Source organism: Manacus candei, unplaced genomic scaffold (assembly GCF_025592945.1).
Source record: "Manacus candei isolate 608988 ecotype Guabito, Panama unplaced genomic scaffold, ASM2559294v1 h1tg000023l, whole genome shotgun sequence".
In the NCBI taxonomy this organism is placed as follows: Eukaryota; Metazoa; Chordata; class Aves; order Passeriformes; family Pipridae; genus Manacus; species Manacus candei.
The window spans coordinates 20652198-20674119 of NW_026138071.1; the positions used below are offsets into that span (position 1 = coordinate 20652198).

Sequence of the window (21922 nt, forward strand, 5' to 3'; positions counted from 1 at the left end):
CCTGTGAAAATAAGAGATTGGAAAGAATGGAAAACTGGTGGATTCATCTCTTACTGAAGAAATGTGCAGCTGTGTGAGATCCAGTCACTCGGCTTTTCTAATTAGTCTTCTAGAAAATGTGCTTCTGTTTTTCTACTTACACAAGCAAACCCTTCTAGTATTATTACTGTGAGAAACAGAGACCCAGTCGGGCAATTTACAATCAGAATTTATTATATGATAAAAGCAACTTCAGCGCTGGGTGATCAGGGAAGGGGTCCAACAACTCCCAACGCCTGTCACACCCAAAGAATACAGTTGTTCTACATTTATTTCCAGCTACTTCATGCATATTCATTATACATAAGCATAAACATTACACATTGTTAGGTACGTGAGTATAAACATTACACATTGTTAAATCAGACTTTCAGCAGATGTTCGCTTGTTATCTATGCAAAGTTATAAATTTTAAGAAAGGTGCTATTATCTAGCTAACTAAACAAAATTTTCTCACTATAAATCCTACACAAGGTAAAAGGGAGGTAACTTGTTTTATCTCTTTATAGGGGCCCAATTAAGTTTTACGACTTGTTTTTCTTTTCTCTCCAGATCATATTGACCTTACACTGTTTTTCTCTTAATTAGCTCAAATAATTTTCTCAGTTTATCACAATTACTGTTTAATTATATGAGAAAAACTATAGTTTTGTAAATAAAACCGCTATGTAAATGATTTTGCTAGAATCTTTAGATCTGGGTACAGTGATCTTCATTGCTCCATTTCACACCTGATGATCAAGATATTGAAGAAAAACTCTTAGACTGGAGCAATAGGCTTCTGTCAGCAAAAGTTGATCAGTTATACTGTAATTAAAAGAAGGAAGAGGAATGGCAGCTCCTGTAAGATGATGGTGTTTGGCCCTTAAAATACTGCACTGTAGGAAAAAGACAGTAATGTTTTGTGTCTAAACATCATAATCTAAAGCTCCTGAGCTTTTGGATAGAGAATATCAGAAATGTGGACTGAATATCTGCTATTATTCGTTGATCCCTGTGGCAAAACAGCGTAAGAGAGGAAGACAACCATCTGTAATTTATGACTTCAAAATGTTTAGCTGAAAATTGGAGTTACTGTGATTTCCATTCTTTTTTTATTTTTCACCCTCCCCCCCTCCCATTTTTCTTACATTTCATGTTGAATGATTGACAATGGGGAAGGCAGCTTTTCACCTCTTAGCTGTGCTGCCTAAAAGACCAGCACTGTGCAGGAAACAGCCTGGTGCTGTCCACAGGCAGTAGGCACAGGGAAACTCAAAGAAAATCACTATGGTGTGGCAAGGGATAGACACTCCTTGTGGAAAGATCAAGCAGATCTTATGGTTTGTTATGACACAGTCTGGAGGAGTCTTTCCCAGTCCACAAGGAAACCACTTAAATTGGTCTTAAGTGTAAAATTAAGAGCAAAGTTTCACTTCCAAAACTGCTTCTCTTCCAGGTAGTTTGCCAAGCTGGATCTGAAGCACACTGCAGTAGTAGCCCCCTCCATGCTCTCAGCCCCCCTCTGTGGACACAGAACTTGTCCTGGTTCCTTGTGACTGTCACTGGTGCATGTGGTTAATGCACACAGCTTTGAACAGTTTGTGTCATTCGCAAATTTATCATTCAAATGCAGTGTTTTATGGTCTCAACTTTATTGGTAGATTGATTTGTTATAATCTGTTGTGTGTGATCTATAGGGTTGGTTTACTTGCTGTTGTTATTTCTAGATGGTGAACTTGCTCTTGGCCAAGGGGGCAAACATCAATGCTTTTGACAAAAAGGACAGAAGAGCTCTTCACTGGGCAGCGTACATGGGTAAGGCTTGGGCTGTTGCTCCTGCTTTTTAACTTCCTATTCACAAATGAATGGCATGTTTCAAAATGAACAAGAACAGATCTGGCCATGGAAAGTGAGTGTTGTAATTACCCTGAAGAGGGAAGGGTTCAGCAGATCTAAATAAACTCTGTCCATTTATGGGTTTGCAACTAGTGAGATCTTGGCTGTGATTTCCTTTTTAAGACAGTTAATTGTGGGCTTTTTGTGTTGCTTTTTCAATTTGTTTTTTTTTTATCCTGGCTGTAGTTCCAGCCTGAACTATATTTGGGCTTGAAAAACAACAGGTTATGTTTCAGTTTTTGCTAAAGACTACTTTATATAAAGTGCAGATAACTAAGGTCATAAATCCAAGTTTATAGTGTAGCTAAATTATGATGTTCTTAAGAAACGCTTCTTAGGTGATTTCTTCCTTTTAGGAGCAAATTGTCATCTTTTATTCCAGAGTGGACAAGAGCAACCGATTTATCTGTTCAAAACATCAGTGGTGTTTCCAAATACTTCTTAATTAAATCATTTGAGCTTATTATTCCTTCCAAGTTAAAGGAAAATTTCTTGCAGTGAGGCATTATAATTTAAAAATATTAGAAAAAGGTTGCTTGTGATAGTGGTCATGCTTGTTCAAGAGTTTTTGTTGGCCAGGCAGTTTATATTTCAGATTACCATTTGTCAGGAGTTGTGTGCCCTCCGCCAGGAACTCTTTCATTTGACCTGTCAAAAATCTTGATTTAAATCCTGGCACTTTTGGAAGTGAGATAATAGGAGATTTCAAACTGTGAGAAAAGCATATTGTGTGGTTTTTTTTGATACATACAGACAGATGGGAAGGCTCTTGCCAACAACTGTGATGTGGCTTTTGAGCTAGAGAGCTTTGAACTCCACTGTGTAGATGTGAAAGGCTTTTCCATTGTGCTGTACAATTCCACGTCTCTTCTGCACTTAAATATTTTCAGAAGTTCGTGATGTACTTTTAAAAGTATTTAGATAACATCTAAGGCCTAAATTAGCAATGGAATTTAGGAACCTGTAGTGCAATTTAGACAGCATTCAGGATTCTGTAGTGCAATTTAGACAGAATTTAGATAATGAGACCTGAGCATCTTATCCTATAAGCCCTCACACAGTTTATTGAATGCTTAATTATCTTTGGACACTTGTAATTTGTCTCTGCAGTTTCCTAGGTCCTGCACTTGAAATTTAGTTTTCTATGTCCTCAATGGTGCTAGCAAAGAGGGTACCTCCATTTTATAATTTATTAAGGTTATTTTTTTATCACTAACAAAAAAACAAGAAGTGTTAATAGGTGTGTTTGCAGAGGACATCTATAGGATGCTGTTTTGGGAGACTTTTATTGCCATGCTCCTGTGCTCACTGTTGTGAGATTAAAACACAAACTGTTAGTCTTAGAGAAAGAAATGGAAAAGAAGTGTGGTTTTGTTCTTTTAGTGACTGGAAAACTAATTCAGTAAAGAGAAATTTGACACATCTGGGGAAGATGAATGCATGGATTTCTTGACAAAGCTTGGGGCCTAGGATTAGGAACATTTATAAAAATGCTTTTTTTTTTCCCCTTGTAAAACTGTGGGAGCATTTTAAAATAGCAGTGAAAGGGCAGTGCATTAGCAAGAAAGCAGTAATTTGGGAGAAGCGATGCTGTAGGATGATGTATTCATTGATAATGTCTGTCATCTTTTGAAGGTCACCTGGAAGTTGTTGCCTTACTGATTAATCACGGTGCAGAAGTGACTTGTAAAGACAAGAAGGGTTATACCCCACTTCATGCAGCTGCATCCAATGGGCAGATTAATATTGTGAAGCAACTCCTTAACCTGGGGGTGGAGGTATGTGATAATGTGCACTTTTGTAGGGTCCATGTTTCTCCATATTTAGAGATAGTCTTTTCTTTTTTTTCTTACAGATGCTGTTAAAGACGTTGGCAGAGCTTTTAAACAAAAGAGGTCCCATTTTCTGGACCACCTCATGCTTCATGTAGTTTATTAGTTCAAGAGTCAGGAAACATACTGTATTAAAGAAAGTCTGATATGGACAGTAAATTCCAGGCCACCTTGCTGAAGAAATCAGGAAATATATGCTGTTCCTGCAGAAGAAGATGGACTAATGAAATTTTCCTTGACTCAGCATTTCCTTTGATATGATGTGTGGTTATTCTTAACATATCCACTACATACTTTACCTAGACAGCAGTTCAGGGTGTTTCAGTTTAGGGACCCATATTTCCTCTGTAGCTGATGGAGGGAAGGAGAAGGATTATTTTCACTGTGGAAAATAACTTTTTTTCAGGGCACAGACTTCTCTTTATTGCCATCTCCTCAAAGCAGTGGTGAGATGACCAGAAGAGCTTGCACTAATTAGACAGTTAATCAGAATTGGCAAATAAAGTCATTGCATTTGCCATTGCATCTTCAGCTCACTTGATATGCCAAAAAATTGTCAGAAGTACACGTTCACAGTCTGTTGGCTGTGAAGTTGAAGGGAAATAGGTGTTGCCTGTTATTAGGTAATTACTAGCATAGCACTGCTTTAACTTCCACATTCTCCACCACTGGGGATATGATCTTTGAGACACCTGTATTTCATAGAAGGCTGTTCATGCTGTGTCTGAGTCTTGTACAATCTGTCTTGTCCTATTTTAGAGAACAGCAGTTGAATACTAAGTTGGTCATCAAGAAGTAACATAATCTTAATTACATCTTTATAACACTGAGCTACTTAAAGTGGTTTCTTATTGAACCATAAATGGCTGTTCACTTTAACCTTTCTTTCACTCAGATTCCTTCATTCCACTTCCAAAATAAATGTATGGAAAGAGCTCTTACACCTGGGTTCTGTTCACAAAAACTCAATAGTCGCTGTTGTAATTTTTTTAAAAGTAAAGATTGTGAGCTTTTTATTTGTCTTGCTTTTCCACTTACATGTAAAAGCTTTGCAGCTTGTTAGGATTTTTTTCATCATCTTCATCATTACATAGTCCTGCTATCAGCTTTAAACTTCCTAATGGCTTTTAGAAATTGCCAGAAGGATAGAAAGTTAATAATAGTAAAGGTAAAGCATTCCAAGTTAAGCTGTCTGGGAGTGTATTTTGTCAATGAAATTTGCTGGTGAGAAATATGCCCTATGACAGTTTGAACCTCCAGCTATTTCCATTGTGGTGTATGATGCATTATGTAAAATGCTAAGCTGATGTCTGTAATTTTAACTATGTCTCCTTGTCTCATTTTAGATTGATGAAATGAACATCTATGGAAATACTGCACTTCACATTGCCTGTTACAATGGTCAGGATTCTGTTGTTAATGAGCTGATTGACTATGGTGCTAATGTAAATCAGCCCAATAATAATGGATTCACTCCTTTGCATTTTGCTGCTGCCTCCACTCACGGAGCACTGTGTCTTGAACTACTAGTGAATAATGGGGCAGATGTTAATATTCAGGTAAAACTTGCATTCCAACTCTACAGTTTTACTTTATCCTAATTGCATACCTCAGGAAGAAACTGTAATAATGAGTACAGCATGGCTTTAAATCCTTGATGGAATTAGAGTGATGCGGAGAATGTTGATCATTAAACTGTTTGGATGAGATTACTTCCCAGCAGAGGAGCTCTTAGTGCCTTGATAGATATAATGGCAGCTCTAAACCCTAGGCCAGCCACTTTCTTGAATGCACAAACCAGTACTGAAATATAGTCTCAAGAACTCTGTCAAAATGGTATCTCAGGAGATGGTGGTAAGTCAAGGAACTTATTCCTTTCTGGTGTTTTCTTTCCCCCTGTAATGTGAATATAATTAAACCTGATTCTAAACAGTTCCTTTTGACTTTCAGGGAATAAGAGCTGAAGGTTACTTGTTACCTACTTTAGAGCCCAAGCTTACAAAGTCTGATTATGTTTAGGATATCTGAATGTTCTTGAGGCACAATTCATACATCTTGATGAGGCTGAAAGGGACTTGCTGTTATCTAACAGAGGGTGGTAGTATAGGTACCAGAAGACTTGAGGTCTCTGAGTTCATATAAGATTTTGACTACTTTGGTTTAAACTCTGTGTTTCAGTGTCCCATCTATAAAACTAACATTTAACTCCTGACATTTAACACCTGTGGCAAGTCCCTTGAGATCCGTGAATAGTCTGTGCACTATTTAAACTCAGAATTATTAAAATTAAATTGGGTACTGTGCTTGCCAACAAAGGTGAAACCCCTTGCCCATAAACATTTAGTGATGTGAGTAGTGAGGCTGGTACCACTCCTGTGCTATTTTCTCATTCCTCAGCTTCCCCAGTCTGTTTCTTTCCCTAGAACCCAAAACATTGTTCCCTATTCACTGAACCTTTCCTTTCATAAGCCTTCCCTGTTTTCTACTGGTCATTTGTAGACATCTTGGTTTTGATTGTGTGGAAATTTATTAACAACAATTTTTTAGTATGGTGGTTTTTATTCTGGGATTGTCTATAAAATATGGATTGATAAACAGGAAATTTCTCACAGACTGCTCTCCTACTTAGTTTTATGGTTCCTTTGCTGTTCTTTATTCCCCTTGTTGCAAAAGTTAAGAGAAATGACCGAATGGGATGTGTTACTTAAAAACAACGTCAAAGAATAATATGTCATATATGTGTGGGTTTTTAGCAAGTATTGTGTACCACCAGGCTGTAAGGACAGGCTCCACTCCAGCCCATTTCCTACTCATTGCTGAGGAATTGTTTTACTTGTGTGCTTACACCTTTTGCATTTGACATCATCTATAGGTTCACTCTTACAATCTTTTGAAGTCAGCAGAGCTTTTATCTGAAGAATAGCTGTAGGATATTGAGCTGAGAGTCTTCAAATTGTCACCACCACTTTACATGTTAAATGGTTGGGTTTCTGCTTTGTTTCTGTTAGAGTAAGGACGGGAAGAGCCCACTGCACATGACAGCTGTCCATGGGAGGTTCACACGGTCGCAGACCCTCATTCAGAATGGTGAGTTTCCGTGCTTGTTTAATGATTCTCCAAAAGATTAGGCATTTCCAGTGTTGCAGTTTTCTGTTGTTCAGACCCAGAGTGCCAAAGAACTGCTCTCAGGGCTGCTCCATCAACTTCTGGCTTTGAGGTGCACTGACAGCTCTCATTCCATCGTGTCATCACAAGTTGAGATTTTGGTTGTTAACAAAATCTCATAATCTTCCGGCTGACAGTGGTCCAGCTGATCTGTTCAGACTCTTATTCTGAAAACAAGAGTTGAAAGCTGTATTTAGGTCTTTTTTTCCCGTTGAGCAGCAAGTACAATTTTCTTTCTCAAACTATTTCAAAACTAAAAAAAACAAAAAAAAAAAGTTACCAAACCAAAACCACCCCCAATAAAACTTTCTAGTTCTCCTCTCTTGGAAGCCCAGGTGTTCTTAAAGCTCAGACCACTTTCTCTACCCTGCACTCAGCAGCTGTACTTCTCTCACCTCCCTGAGCTCATCCCTCACCACTGTCTTCATGAAGTGTTGAATAAATACTCTGGAGGGAGGAGCAACACTACCTTGTTTGTTCTGGCATAGCCAGGATACCTGATTGTCAGTCATTTATCAGGCATCTTTTTTGTCCAAGAGCAGTACAGAGTGTAACAGTTATTGTTGTTGGAGATCTGGCAGAGGCCTGTTTCTGATTGACAGAGGTTGCGATTACTGATTCTTTACTTAAGCTTCCCAGGATGGTCTGGAGTTTGGTCACTGTTTGGGGATTTTATTGTTTTCCCAAATCCCAAACTTGGAACTGTGATATCTTGAAGATGGCTGAATAGTTATGCTGTAAATGTAATGACACATTTAAACAAGATTGTATTTTAAAATGAAGGTGTCCAGTATATCATACTTCTTTCAGGTCGTCATGCAAATTGTTGCCATATCTTTCCTGGGATAAATAAAATAGTAATAATAAAAGGGAGCTGGGGCAAACTGGAAGAAACTGTGATTTCATGCAGTTTTTAGTTGTTTAGTTTAATATGCTTTCTGACTTAGAGCCACTGTTTGCTTGCTATTGGATTTGTGTTTGGAAGTACTGGCAGTTTTTCAGCTGTCCTTCACACATTTCTGCCCTTCAAGTTACTTGGGTTTCACTTCTTTCTTTCTCCATTTTTTGCCCCTCTAATTTTAGTATTGTACATAGATCTGATTGCAAGTGACTTTATGCCTCATTGCCATGGGACATTGTGGAAGAGAGAAATGTCAATGATTTAAAGAAATGGAGTTTCATTCTGCAGTACTTAATGAGTTGGCTAAAGATGTCTCAATTTTTTGTTGCTGTCTCTAGCAACCTGAAGGAGAAGAATGGATTACTTTAAGATTGGAAAACTGCAAATGTGATACCTATCTTTAAAAATGGGGAAAAAGAAATGCTGGAGAATTTTACACGGGTCAGCCAAAGTGGGCAATATCTTGCATAGATTTCTCAATAGTAAAAGAAGTCAAAATATCACAATTCTCTTCTACAGCATTTTAATAGGCTTTGTGAACACAGTACAGTCCCCCAACTTTTCTGTGGGCAGGTAATGTTTGTGGAGACCTCCACTGGTGGAGGCTCCATCCCAGGAAACCTGTCGAAGCACTTCACTGACCTTTATTCACCATTAGAAAATCATAGAATGACCTGGGTTGTAAGGGACCATAAATATCATCTCATTCCATCTCTCCTGCCATGGGCAGGGACATCTTCCACTAGATCAGGTTGCCCAGAGCCCCATCCAGCCTGGCCTTGAACACTTCCAGGAATGGGGCATCCACAGTTTCTCCAGGGATACTGTATAGTGCTTTACTAGAACTTTTCTTGTTGCAGTTATGGCCTGTTATCTCCTGTGAATAGTGGACATGTAGTAAATATTAACATATACTGACGTTAGAAAGACTTTTTACATGCTTTATTAAAACAGTCTCACAGCAAACTAGCTTAGTATTAAAGTATTATAGTGCTGGTGCATAACTGGTTGAAAAGCCACACTCAGAGATTAGTAATAAATGGTTTGTTGTTGAAATGGAAGGTGGGTGAGGGAGTTTTCAGTTTCCTTTCTGGGTCTGGAACTATCCTGTATTTTCATTAAAAACTTGGATAGTGGAATAGAAAATGTGCTTTTAACATTTGGAGAAAAAAAAATTAATTTGGGAGAGACTGTTAGTTTGGCAGAAAGTGGAGTCAGAACCAAAAATGATCCTGTAAAACTGGAGACAGGAGTTATAATGCAAGTGAAGCAAAAGAAAGATCACACATGGAGACAGCAGTATCATTTGGACAAGTTCCAGATTGGCAACAGCCAGGTGGGTGGCAGTTCCTTAAGAAAGGATCTGGGTTTTGCAGAAAATCAGAAGGTTGTTGACCATAAGTCAACAGTGTCATGGTGCTTTAAAAATGCTCATTGATGTACATGTGCTGGGCAGAGTACAGGAGTGCATAGACAGGAGCATAGCCAGCAGGCATGAATTAATCCCTTTTGCTCAGCTCAGCACTGGGAGACATCAGCTGTAGTACTGGTTTTGGCTTTTGACATTTTACTTCCAGAAGGATGCAGGCCAGCTGGAAGGATGAGAATAGTTGGAGTACAGTAAACCTGGGTTTCAAGGAGAGACTAAAAAAGTTACAGTTCTCAGTCCAAAAAGAAAACAGAGCTTTGATCATAGTCTGTTTAAAGAAATAATCTATTTTTCTTGCTTGTGAAGATAAAACACAAGATGCCAGGCTTAAATTATAAGGAAAAGTTCTACTTAAGCACTGTTTGGTTGTTCTTTGGTAAGATGCAGAAAAAGCACACAACACACTTGTTTGCAGTGTGTTCCTGATGGCCTCCTGAGAGAAATCCATTTAACATTGTTGTCTTACAGGTGAGGTTGAGTGGCAGTGCCTTTAAGAATGAGGACATGGTTTATTCAGCAGTTTATCTCGTTATTTTAATTCAAGGCATCCATTTGTACCTTAAAGGGGCAGCATGTCTGAGTGATGCACTTGACCCTTGTATATCATCCTGTTCACCAGTTCCCACCACTTTCCCCCACTTTCCCCCACCACTGCAGAGGTAAAAATGCTGCTGCCAGGCCACATTCAGCACCAGTGGCTGACAGCTGACAGCTTGCTTTGTGCTGGTTCTTGGTCTCTGAAATTTAGTGTCTCTGTGGCTGGATTGGTTACGCTGCATTCGCTAGAGAGAAATAACACTTGTGGTCACTGGTTCAGGCTGAACCTTTCAGTGTTAAACTGTATGAAAATGTCTTTTGCAGGAGGGGAAATCGACTGTGTTGATAAGGATGGTAACACCCCTCTGCACGTGGCTGCAAGATATGGACATGAGCTTTTGATTAACACACTCATAACCAGCGGAGCCGATACTGCCAAGTAGGTGCTGAAGTGGAGCTGTTTCTAATGATCAGGTGTTATGTCTGATGCCTGGAAACACAATTGCTCCTCAGGTTCTGAAGTGGGAAGGTTAAAATGGATAAGCATAATTGTACTGTACTTCAGAGGGGAGCGTGGGACTAAAATATGAACAACAAGGAAGTGTGGAGGGGAAGAAAACTCTGCTAAGTTCTTATTGTGCCCAGTTACACTATTACATGCATATGTATATATGTGTATATATATACATATATATATATATGTATATATATATACATATGTATATATATATACATATATATATACACATATGTGTATATATATACATATATATATGTATATATATATACGTATATATATATATATACATATATGTGTATATATATATATATACGTATATATATATATATACACATATGTGTATATATATATATATACGTATATATATATACATATATATATATGTATATATATAAAGTGCATCCTGATCACGGTTCTTCCAGGAAGTCCATAGCAATGAGTTTGTATAGGAAACTTAATTGGAAAAAAATTCAGATGCTTTCCAAGGGAAAGTGTATTCTTAAGTATCTAAATTAACCTAATGTTTATGATCTTTCCTACGTAGTGATTATTCCTTTGCCTTGTATGTTTTGGTATGACATAAGATAATTAATAGAAATGCAGTATTGCAAAGCAGATGTTAGTAAGTATTTCTGATCTCAGAATAACTAGAACCTGTCTTGATGTTTCTGATATTCATGTGGCTGAAATAACAGGGCTGCTTTTGTCCAAATTGGTGAATTTGGCAGTCTTTTTCAAACAGAATGGCAAGGAGTTGAAATTAGACACATTTGTGAATGTTGTTAGTGCGTTCTGCTTCAATTCAATTTTTTTTTTTCTCTTGCACATGTGTCAAGAGTGCATCCAAAATATGATTAGTATTGTCAACCAAATACTGGCAGGTGCTTGATTATTAATACTTGAGTACTGCATAATTATGTTCAGGTTCTTACAGTCTGTCAAAAGAAAATAGCAAACCTGAACATAAATAAAGGGGTATGAGATCAGGGTAACACAATGCCATGGGGGGTATCTGTACCAAGTGTTTAATAGCAGCATCTGATTTCATGAATGTAAGGTTTTGGCAATTACCTCTGCATGTCTCAAAAACATAATTTGTCTTCCACCTAGAACCTGCCATAGAAATCAGTGACTTCACTGACCTAGTTAGGAAAACCTGCTTTCAAATTCAAATGAACTGCTTTTAATTTTGAGGATACTTGCAGCTCTCTCAGTGTTTTGTTTGTTTGCCTGATGGCATTTAAGAAAGTAACACATTTGGCTACGCTCCTCTGTCAAGTACAACTGTCGCTGTGCAAACTCAGAAGGTGGAACAGATCTTCAATTGGCATGGATAATGAAATTCCACAGGCTTTAGCTAACGTCACTGGGTTTTATTAATATATCCAGCATGAAGATCCTGGTGTCTAAATAGACGTGTAGGTTTTTCCTATATCTCTCTCCAGTGCAGTCTGTCTCAGTCTATTATATTGAGGGTTTAAGGGAAAATGAGATGCAGTGGGATAGCCCACTCTTAGAGTCAGGGTTATCCAGCTAGAAATTTCTATTTCACAGTTGGGTGACTGGAACATTGGTCAAATAAAATACTTTTTCCAGCAGAAGAAATAAGTGAAATAAGAAAGTTGGCTCAGAGATACCAGGCGGATCAAAATGATGCTACTGTCTGTGTTAAATGTGCTTTCATATGTGCTGCATGTAAATAAATCTGGCTGAGCTCCTTGAATGGGCTTAGTAAAGAAAATTCTGCAGTGCTGTTAGCAACAACTGCAGACAGCTCAATCAGTCTTTGAGGCAACTGCATTTGGAGGAGAAAGTGTATAAGTGATGGGAGGAACCAGTGGGAACAGCAAGTGGAAGTGGGATGTTGGTTAGCAGATGTGCAGACAGTGTATTTTGATGGAAACGAGCTAAAACATGCTGGATGGAAATCTTGACCTAAAAGATGAATAATATTGCGTTAGATAACTAAGTGGAGGAGGAGATGGAGAGAAATGGGTGTAGGAAGAAGCACAGCAACACAGAATGTCCAATATTACCTTATATAAATGAATCTACAGCTAGAAAATGAAACCTGTTGGTACAGAAGCAGCACCTCGGTGAAACTTGTGCTGTTTTCTTCAAAGACCAGGCTGTCAGATCATCTCTTAATAGATTTACTGTAAGATATAGATGCTGACTCTAGCAAAAGTAAAATTTGTACAGCACCACAGGTCACTCCTCACTGTAGTGAAGCAGCAAGGAGGGTGCATTTAATGTGAAGACCAAGGAAAGAGACTCCTGTGGATTCTGGAAAGAATAAGGTTTTTGAAAAGAAACTGAAATTAGTTAAATGCATTTTTGGATAGAACGTTGGAGAGAGCAAAATATCTTTACAAACATTCACATTAATTTTTGTTTAAAGCTTCATAAGTAATTATGATTTATGGTGGGTCTTGCAGAAAGACAAGTTCCTTTGTTTTTGGGTCTGTATCTGAAATCCTCTTCCATGAGGTGGTCATACTCTCCCATCCACCAATTGTCTTGCAGAAATGAAGGACTGATATGAATCCATCTGCTATTGTTCCAGAGTTTGTAATTTAAAAATATATGTCTGCTGAAGCAGGCAGTAGATGATAATCTTGTCGAGCTTGGTTTCAGAGGCTCTGTGTTTATGTGCACTTGGAGAACTGCCAGTAGGATAATATTTCTAGAACAGCCAAATGCTTTACATAAAACAATGCTGAATGGCAAGACACCAAGATGTCCAAACCCAAAAGTATTCTAAGACAGTAAGCAGTGGCATGCCTAGGAACTGCATTGGGATGATTTGCTGATATTAATTAAAGTTGCTGAGTGCTCAGCTTGTTTAAAAATTATGTGGTTACCTGATACAGATTTAGCCTAATGATAGGTGCCTACCTTTCTTTTTTTACCCATCATGTCTGCTCTGAGAAGTTTATAGTGTAATTGAAAAGAAGGTTGGTCATGTGTTAAAGGGAGGAAAAAGTGAAAGGGAGTGTGAGGAGAGTAGCTGGAGCAAATAGGAAAATTAGATTATTGGTTCTTACGATCCAGAAGAAAACTGTGACATGGCAGCCTAAAGGCAAGTGTGAAGAGTCATCAGCTACTCCAGCCCCAGGAGAGAGTGGGGGAAGAAGGAGAGGCTTTGTAAACCCACATGAGAATTGTCTAAAGGATGTCAAGTGCAGAAAAAATGGGTTTCAGAAATATATAGAGAAGATTTTGGCATTTACTTTTAGCTCAGAATGGCAGTTGCAGTATGTGTACTTGGTGCAGAAATTTGTGCATCCCACACTGGGCAATTGACTCCAAGCATTATCTGTTCTCTCTCTTCCTCCCTTACCTTTGCTTCGCCTTGAATTTTTAGAAACCTTCCTGCCACATTCTGTTCAAAGCATAATGCCAAGATTTTGCTGCATCAGAGTATTTTTAACTCCTGAGAAGGCTGTTAAGGAAATACAGATAAAAATAATGGCAGGCACCGAGGAAGAATCTTCCTAGAAAAGGATAAAAAAGTGCTGCCTTTCTGGAGGGAGTTTTTGATGTGCTGTGTCTGTATGCAACCTGCATTTTCACATGACAACATGTAATGAGGCTGTTGTGCCTTTCAGGTGCGGGATCCACAACATGTTCCCTTTACACTTAGCAGCGCTCAACGCTCACTCAGACTGCTGCAGGAAATTGTTGTCATCGGGTAAGTCAGTCCCACAGCGTCCTTGGAGCTCGAGTGTGTGTCTCTGCTGCCTACAGCCCCTTTATGCTCATTGTTGTGACCTATTCAAATGAAAGACTTCCTGTGCCCCGTGTTTGGCTGTGTGGTGCCGTGTACCGGAGTGTGCGCGGCTTTCCTAACGGCGGGCTGATAGTTCCTCACATCCTGGATCGTTTGTGCCCAAAGCTCTTTCATCCCTATAGGTTCAGAGGGTTTATATTAATTCACCAGGAGGAAAAAGGAAATTCAGGACCCTTCTCCAAACTGTAGGGATGTGAGATACTGTTTTGTTTCGGGAGTTTCTCACCTCCCCTCCCCCCAAAGAATAATTCAGAAATTGTCTCCTTGGGGTCTGCACTGGCTCAGGTGTTTACATCTCACTAAAGATGATGTGTTTTAGATACAACTGAAGTGTGTTTCTGAATCCGTACAGAGTTACGGAGTTAGGCTGGCCAAAGCTCTGTGGGCATGAAAGGGGAAATGACTGAATGTGTAGTGTCTTGTAAGAGTCAAGAGAGCAGTCTTGGGATCCTCAGCAAGCTCAAAGCAGAAGAAGCAGGAGCTTGCTGGTGCAACCATTTTAAAAAGGCACTAATCAGGGGTCAAATCCCAAATTCTGTTTGGGTTTTTTTTTCCAGGCAAGAGTTCCCATGAGTTAAAAAATGAAAAGGCATATCATATGCCTTTTCTAGAAAACTCCTTCATTACTTAACATGTAAAATGTCCTACCACTACTTTTTCCCCTAAACTATCCTGTAGAATATAAAAAGATGTGAAAAATAGTAATTACAGGCCCCATTACATTAAACTGTGGTGCCCTCTGGCCTTGACCACTAGGAAGGAAGAGAAAATGCTCTGGGTGACCAGAGTTAGCACTGCCAGGATTATATCTTTGGCCCTGTGCATCTTGATGAATATTCCTGCATGCTCCTTGGAAGCCTCTTTCCAATCTGAAAACCACACGCAATAAAAGCAGCCCCAATTCATGTTTAGGCTGACTCTGTGGTTCTTCCTCGTGTCTCTGTATTTTCTGTCTTCGTGTCCTGCTGTCACAGTCCTCTCGATAAGTATCTGCCTCATGAATGCCTGTCACGGGGCTGTAAATAGGGATGTGGCGCAGAGCTGGATGCGGAAATAGACGCTCGTCAACTTTGCAGCTCTTTTTATAGAGCTGCCAAAGCCAGGCAGCCGCTCGCCGTTCCCGTGACAACCTCTCTCTGACTGTAGTTGCTTGCGTTCTGTTTTTTTCCAACTAACTGATTTTTCTGTCTCTGCGATGTTTCCTGTGGTTTAACTAGGACAAAAGTATAGCATAGTGTCCTTGTTTAGTAATGAGCACGTGCTGTCTGCAGGCTTTGACATAGACACCCCCGACAGCTTCGGAAGAACGTGCCTCCACGCTGCCGCTGCAGGAGGGTGAGTAGCTGGGGCTGGAACTGGTTTAAGTGATGTTGTGGCTTCGTTGCAGGTTTGCTGCCAACCAGCTTGACTGTGTCACCCCCAGGGGAATTTATTGATGTGCAAGGGAAGCGAAGGAGCCTGATGTCAAAATTGAGTCCCTTGACATTGTCCTTTGCTACTGCCCTCGTGTTGGGGTGTGCTTGCAAAGGAAAGGAGATGATCTGAATCCCTCTGCTGTAGTGAGCTGGGTTGTGATTTGAAGGGTTTCGGGCATAGGGTAAAACTCTTTCTTATCATGCCCATGTGAAGACTGCTTCAGCTTCAGTGGGGTACTGCACACTCACCTAGCCCTGCCCGTTGGCCACAGAAGTCACTGAGGGCCAGCAATCTGCAGGAAATCATCAGTTCCTAGGGCACAGCAAGTGAGGAGTAGGAGCTGTAGATCTGGGATGCTGCTGCCAGGGATTATTCCTGACCTTTGCCTTTGGACTGTGTCCTTGTCCAAAAATGCAGTGGTACCCATCAGATTGCAACCTTGGAGTCCAAATGTAGTTCATCTCCCTCTTTAATTTTTCAGGTGCAAGTTTAAAAGTTTCTAAAAGAGAAACCAACCCAGATCCAACCAACCAACCAATGCCCAACCTCCAAATTAGAAAGTCAAAAGGCTGTCCTTCTCTCAGGGTGATGCATTCCTGACAAGTGCTGGGAGGCCAGAAATGGAAATTGCAATGAAAATTGAAATATGTCAATTTAAGCTGTAAATGCAGCATTCAGTTAGTTTAAACATTTCCAAACAATTGTCAGTGAAGTGCTGTGATGTTAACCTAGCAGAAGGACAAAACATTTGGCAAGCATTGAGTTTTGACTCTTCTGTTGAGTACTTTATGGCTCAGAAAACAGCTGAAATGGAGCCTTGGCTATAGCCCATCTTGGATTCTCTGTGGTTATATCAAGCAGAAATGCTCATCCACAGCAAATACTTGGCAATCTTTCTAGAAGTTGCTTTTTCTTCTCAGTAAACCAAAATATATATTACCAAGTTTTTGTTACTACAAAAGAAAAAGCTAATAAAATCGATCCAAATATTGGTTTTATTATTCCTGTGGTATTACTCTTCCTGATACTTCTCTCACACATTAATAGAGGAGATGTGACAGTTGCTTGGATGAAGTTTATTATAATGTAGTTCAGATGCTACCTCTTTGATAAGGCTACACCCCCAAAGCATAATAAAAACATCCTGGAAGTCTTAAAGAGAAGTAGAGGCTTTATAAGAAGCAAAAGTGGCTCATGAAAATAAACCATATTTTCCCAGTGGTTTACTATAATTGTCACACTAGCAAGTGTTTTTATTTTTAGTACGTTGTGGTGAGTGTTCTGTAGTTATTTTATGCAATTGCAATTTAGAGTAGGGATCAACATACTCCAAAATATTGCATAATTGCATCCAGTCCTTTTTTTTCCCCTATAACTAGAGATATACAAAAGGCATTAGTTTTTTCCTGACACATGCCTGTTACTCCCATTACATTAATGGGAGTTGCATGGGTGCTAGGAAAAGAACATAATTCAAAGGCCTGCTCATCTGAATGTGAACACAGGTGATTTATTGCTTCTGTGAATGACAAGGATTCTTGGAAAGTGCTGCACTTCTTCGTGTCATTTTCTGGCTTGGAGTCATACCTTAATTTGCTTGAATTACAAAAGATGTGAGAATTCAGCTGATTTTGTTTCCTATTAAAAATTACCTGGCTTTAAACAAGATGAAGAAACAGCTATGGTGTGGTGAATTCTCCCCCACTTATATAAATGCCATGTTGATATGACCATCACTTTAAATAGCTGTGCCCCTTATTCAGCAAAGTGCTTGGAGATGTGCTTAGATCTATCAATAGTCCACAAATCATGTGGGAATAAACCTAAAAGTGACTCTTGTGATTCTATCTCACTAAGTAAACAGCATCTGAGCAAAGTGCTTACTGCTGAATGCCTTGCTGAATGGGGGTGGATGTCGTTAAATGTCACCTCTTCATTATTAGACTGGCATTTTAGAAGCAACAACTTTCTTTATAAGTTCTCTTATAAAATGCCAGTTCAGTGTGGGAAGCACTAGAGTACAGCTCCCATTGAAAATCTCCAAACACACTGAATTCTGATCACATTTACTGTGCTCTCTTTGGAAAATTAGTTTCTTTTTCTCTTCTGTAGAAGAGAAGTTTGAGGTTTTTTAGGGAAAAAAAAAAGGAAACAGTGTTTTTAAAGCTTCATTTTCTGTTTGATAGAATTTCATGTTGTAGTTGCTGTACCCTGGTTTTGCACAGCAAATAATACAAAAATGATTAGAGTAACTTTTTCCTTTTGGGGGAGAGGAGGCAATACAGATGTAAACTTCTGTTTTGTTCATGTTTTATTTTCTTTACTTTTCTTTCCAGTAATGTAGAATGTATAAAACTCTTGCAAAGCAGTGGAGCAGATTTTAATAAGAAGGACAAATGTGGAAGGTAGGTAAAATATGAAGCTCTTTTAAAAAACAAAGAATCTATCAGACAAGAAAGAAAGGCCATATAAGTCTGGAAGTCATATGTTCTATGAAAAATGGCAGTAAAATAAAGTAGTTTGGCATTCTCTGCAGAATTCTTGCTGGTGCAGTTATATGCCAGACAGACAGGTGCAGACTTCATTAAATACATTAAATCCATCCCACCCTCTTGAGGTTTCTGTTTTAAAAATATCACAGTTTTTTTTCTTAATGTCTAAATTCTTGTGCTTGTGTGCCTAAGACAAGCCTGGGTTATGATGGTAGAATAGCTGTCACTTGATGTGCTTCCTGGAGTATTCCTCCCTCCCATGAAGCATTGCTATGCCAGCTAAACAAGATGCTGCAAGGGACACTGTGCTTTGCTCTGCCTCCCAACTGGAAGAAAGTAACATGTATGTAGAGCCACAACAGAGGCTGTCACTGGGAATAGGTTGTTTGCAAGACACTTGCTGATGATCTGTATCCTATTAGACTTTGTAGGAGCACCAGAGCTTCCTATTAACACAATATTTTGTTAAATTCCCATAAATGAAGGTGCTGATATTGACCGCTGGAAATCTGTAGGAATGCAACACTTCAGATTTATCTTTATCCTTGGTTGTGCATATTGGAATATGAGGTAACAAATTGCCACTTACGTTCCAGGACACCTTTGCACTATGCAGCTGCAAATTGCCATTTCCACTGTATTGAGACACTGGTGACAACAGGAGCCAACATTAATGAAACAGATGAGTGGGGCCGCACCCCTTTGCACTATGCTGCTGCTTCTGACATGGACCGAAAGTAAGAAAGCCTCTGCATAATTCTTGGTTTGAGTGTTTTGCTAAATCAGAGTCATTCTAGTCTTTTCATGTTGCCGTGTAGTTTGAGCCAAAAAAATGATCCCGCTAGCAAAGGAATTCCTCTCAGATGTCTGCACAGCTCCACACTGAGTGGCTCTGACTATAAGCCAAATCCCCAGGTGATGTGGCATTTCGGCTCCACGGTTTACCTTTGAAGTAACACACAATTTTGCAGCCACCCTGTCCTACTAAACTAATTTCACAACGTTTTGCCTTTCTGTTTTCCTCTGTGTGGTTTCCTCGCAAGAATAAGCTCAGTGAATTTTCTACATCTGCTGCACGTCCATCAGAAGGGGTGGAGCGAGAGACAGCAGGAGAGGTTTTACTAGATGGGCTGCAGTTACAGACATGTGGCCATTCTGATGGATTTCTGGATAAGATGGGATAGATCTAACCATCAGTCTCACTCCACTGTCAGAGCTGATAAAAATGCTCACCCTGCCCAAACAGGTTACTTTTTTAGAGAGAGGTCTGGGAAATATCCTTTGGCAGATCATGGTGTTGTTCTTGTGAGAAAGGGGGAAAACAGCTTAGAAATGCTGTGGTTAGTGACTGCAATTTTAATTCCTAGAGAGTTGCATATTTTGGCAATCTCTTCCTTATAACATACTGTATAAAACAGACTCAGTTATCCAGTTAGTTCTTTCTTAAAACTTAGCAACCTGTATTTATTTTAGGTCATCCTGTGCTTCTCTGTCTCATTTCTTTAGACACTAAAAAACCAGTTTTTGGTTTCTTGTGTAGTAAGGTCTGGTGAAAGTACATCTGCATCATTCCCAGCAGAATACCACCTCAAAGCCACACTGGGAAAAGTTTGGTTTAACTTTATGGCAGAGTTTTGAATGCCACATCAGAGCCTTGATAGCTGTTGCATTATTTGCTATGATAACACTGATATAAAAAATGTCTTCCCCGTTGTCCTCAAAACTAAACAGTGCTGGGAAGAAGGAGGCAGGATTGCCAAAGGTCTGTGCTTGGCATTAAAATGAGGGTAGGCTTGTAGGAAGGCTTTCACCACTGGCTGTTTCTAATTCTGTCTTATCAGGGTGAGGTATTACTTGGGGTGTTGAGAATGATGATTCAGTGTGTGTTTTTCAGCTTTTGGTTCTTAGGTAGATGAAATTCCTGCATTTAAACAAGCTCTTGGTTAACTTCAGGATGTATCTACTTTCATCCCTCCTTTAAAAAAGAAAAAGCTTACTTTAGTCACATCCTGAACCCTGGTAGGAATATATGGCCTTTATTTGCCCTCACAATCCAAACCTAAATTGGTTCAGATGTGGTGATGCTGTCTTCTCATTAATTTTTTCAGTTTGAGATGTTCTGGAAGAAGCCTTGTTACATAGATGAAAAGCTATTTGCAGTCCATGATTTTATAGGTCAGCAATTTGTTTTTCCTGCTGTATGTCAAAAAACTCCCAAGGTCAGGCAATCTCAGTCCAAAGAATATTCATCATTAACTTTGGATGTGGGCAGTTAATGAACAGGGAAAAGTCTTGGTGCAGTGAGGTTGCCCTATTGTTTCAGCTATTCTGGTAACTGTTGTTGTTTATGATCTTCAGAAAGTATCCTTTCCAGCAACAGAAATCACACAGCATTTTCATTAATGAGGCAATTGCAGATTCTGACTATGTACTTTTTCTCTAGATCATGGCTTATTCTGTTCAGGGAATCTTATTTTTGGGATCTCACTGATTTTTAGTTAACTGAAAGAAGATGCAAGTATGAATTCAGCATAACACAGGAATACTGCCTATGAGCTTGCAATGTTAATATTCAGGGGAGTTATTTTATTAATAATTAAGATTTTTTTCTGAGTCAGTGGGCAGCAAACTCTGAGATTGTAGAACAACCCATTACTGCTAGCACCTACAGGAAGAATGTCAAATCTTGATATTCCAAATGGGAAATGGCATATTAAAGACAGATGTACTGTTTTGTGCAGGATCCGTTTGGGAATATTGTGTATTGTATTAGGATGGAAATTTAGGAAACCGTCTTTTTACCAACCTTTCAAGTACTAATCCTTGATGATAGCAGCTTGGAAACATATTCTGTGTTATCCTTGGTGGCCAAGAAAGATGATGATCACAAGCTCGTGATTGTAAGATCGAAAATTGTAGTCTGTCTGCTGTGCATCCAGCTGGGAACCAGAGGTGCCAAAAATCATTGGGTATGCAGGAATGTGATAACATGCTGAGCTCTTTCAGAATTTCCCTCAGAATCTAAAGAACCTGACCACTTAATCACACAGTGTTGCCAAGGTATTTGACAGAAGGTGAGGGGATCAGCTAATGCAGATTCAAGATAGACCAATTTAGTATCAGTGATTAAAGTTGTTCTAAATCCTAAATGCTAGAGAAGAACTAGTAGGTTATTGTAGGAAGAAGCAAGGTGTGGTAATCCTGAGTTATTCTCTTGAAAAGAAAAAAGTGCACAACATTGCTGTGGGAGAAACAGAAGGATTCTAGAAAGTGATGATCAAACTGTATCTGATACAAACCAGGATATTTTTTTTTTCTTCAGACTTTTACTTGTGGGACAATAAACTACCAGGTTATAGTTGTCTCAATAACTTGCAAAACTTAGTAACTGCAGACCCATGCAGTACACTCGTTTAACTTGTATCATTCTTACTATTGGCTGGAGGAGATCAGCTCCTTGAAGATGAGATTGGGGATGGGTGGCAGACTGCATCAAAATCACCAGTATGATACTTTGAAAATAAGTTGCATTTTTCTGTCCTCTATGCTAAGAAGAAAGAATATTTTAGGTAACTCCCATGAAAATGCTGAAGAACTTGAAAGAACCACTGAGATGAAGGAAAAAGAAGCTGCATTGTAAGTTTGGTGTCAAAAAAGCAGTTAGACTTCATTGCTGGAGAACACCACTGCTTTGGTTTGCAGTTTTACACTCTGCTCTTGCTTGTTCTTTGCTCTGCTAAACACAATGCTTGGCTTCAATGAGGGCTAACCTATAGAAAAAAGCTCCACCCTCTTCTCTGTGCACATATGCCTCAATATTTCTGTTTCTGTGCTTGTTGCCGTTTCTTAATGGAAAATGTACAGCTTCAGTAATTTTATGATTTTTTTTTTTAGTATCATGCACTGTCTTTGGTATCATT

General features: G+C 39.2%; 1 protein-coding gene across 13 annotated transcripts in view; it reads left to right on the forward strand.

Annotated features, from left to right (window-relative positions):
- ANKRD44 (ankyrin repeat domain 44) overlaps positions 1 to 21922 on the forward strand; it is a 136990-nt gene that overhangs the window by 80259 nt on the left and 34809 nt on the right. For 6 of the 13 annotated variants that reach the window (XM_051788016.1, XM_051788020.1, XM_051788024.1 and 3 more), the window contains exons 6-15: positions 1749 to 1836; positions 3553 to 3695; positions 5096 to 5308; positions 6758 to 6836; positions 10106 to 10220; positions 13913 to 13995; positions 15312 to 15429; positions 17847 to 17915; positions 18599 to 18739; positions 21555 to 21638. In XM_051788016.1, the coding sequence (XP_051643976.1) occupies positions 1749 to 1836; positions 3553 to 3695; positions 5096 to 5308; positions 6758 to 6836; positions 10106 to 10220; positions 13913 to 13995; positions 15312 to 15429; positions 17847 to 17915; positions 18599 to 18739; positions 21555 to 21638 (1133 nt within the window). The remainder of the gene's footprint in view (positions 1 to 1748; positions 1837 to 3552; positions 3696 to 5095; positions 5309 to 6757; positions 6837 to 10105; positions 10221 to 13912; positions 13996 to 15311; positions 15430 to 17846; positions 17916 to 18598; positions 18740 to 21554; positions 21639 to 21922) is intronic. The other 7 variants (XM_051788017.1, XM_051788019.1, XM_051788027.1 and 4 more) reach the window with 3 other exon arrangements.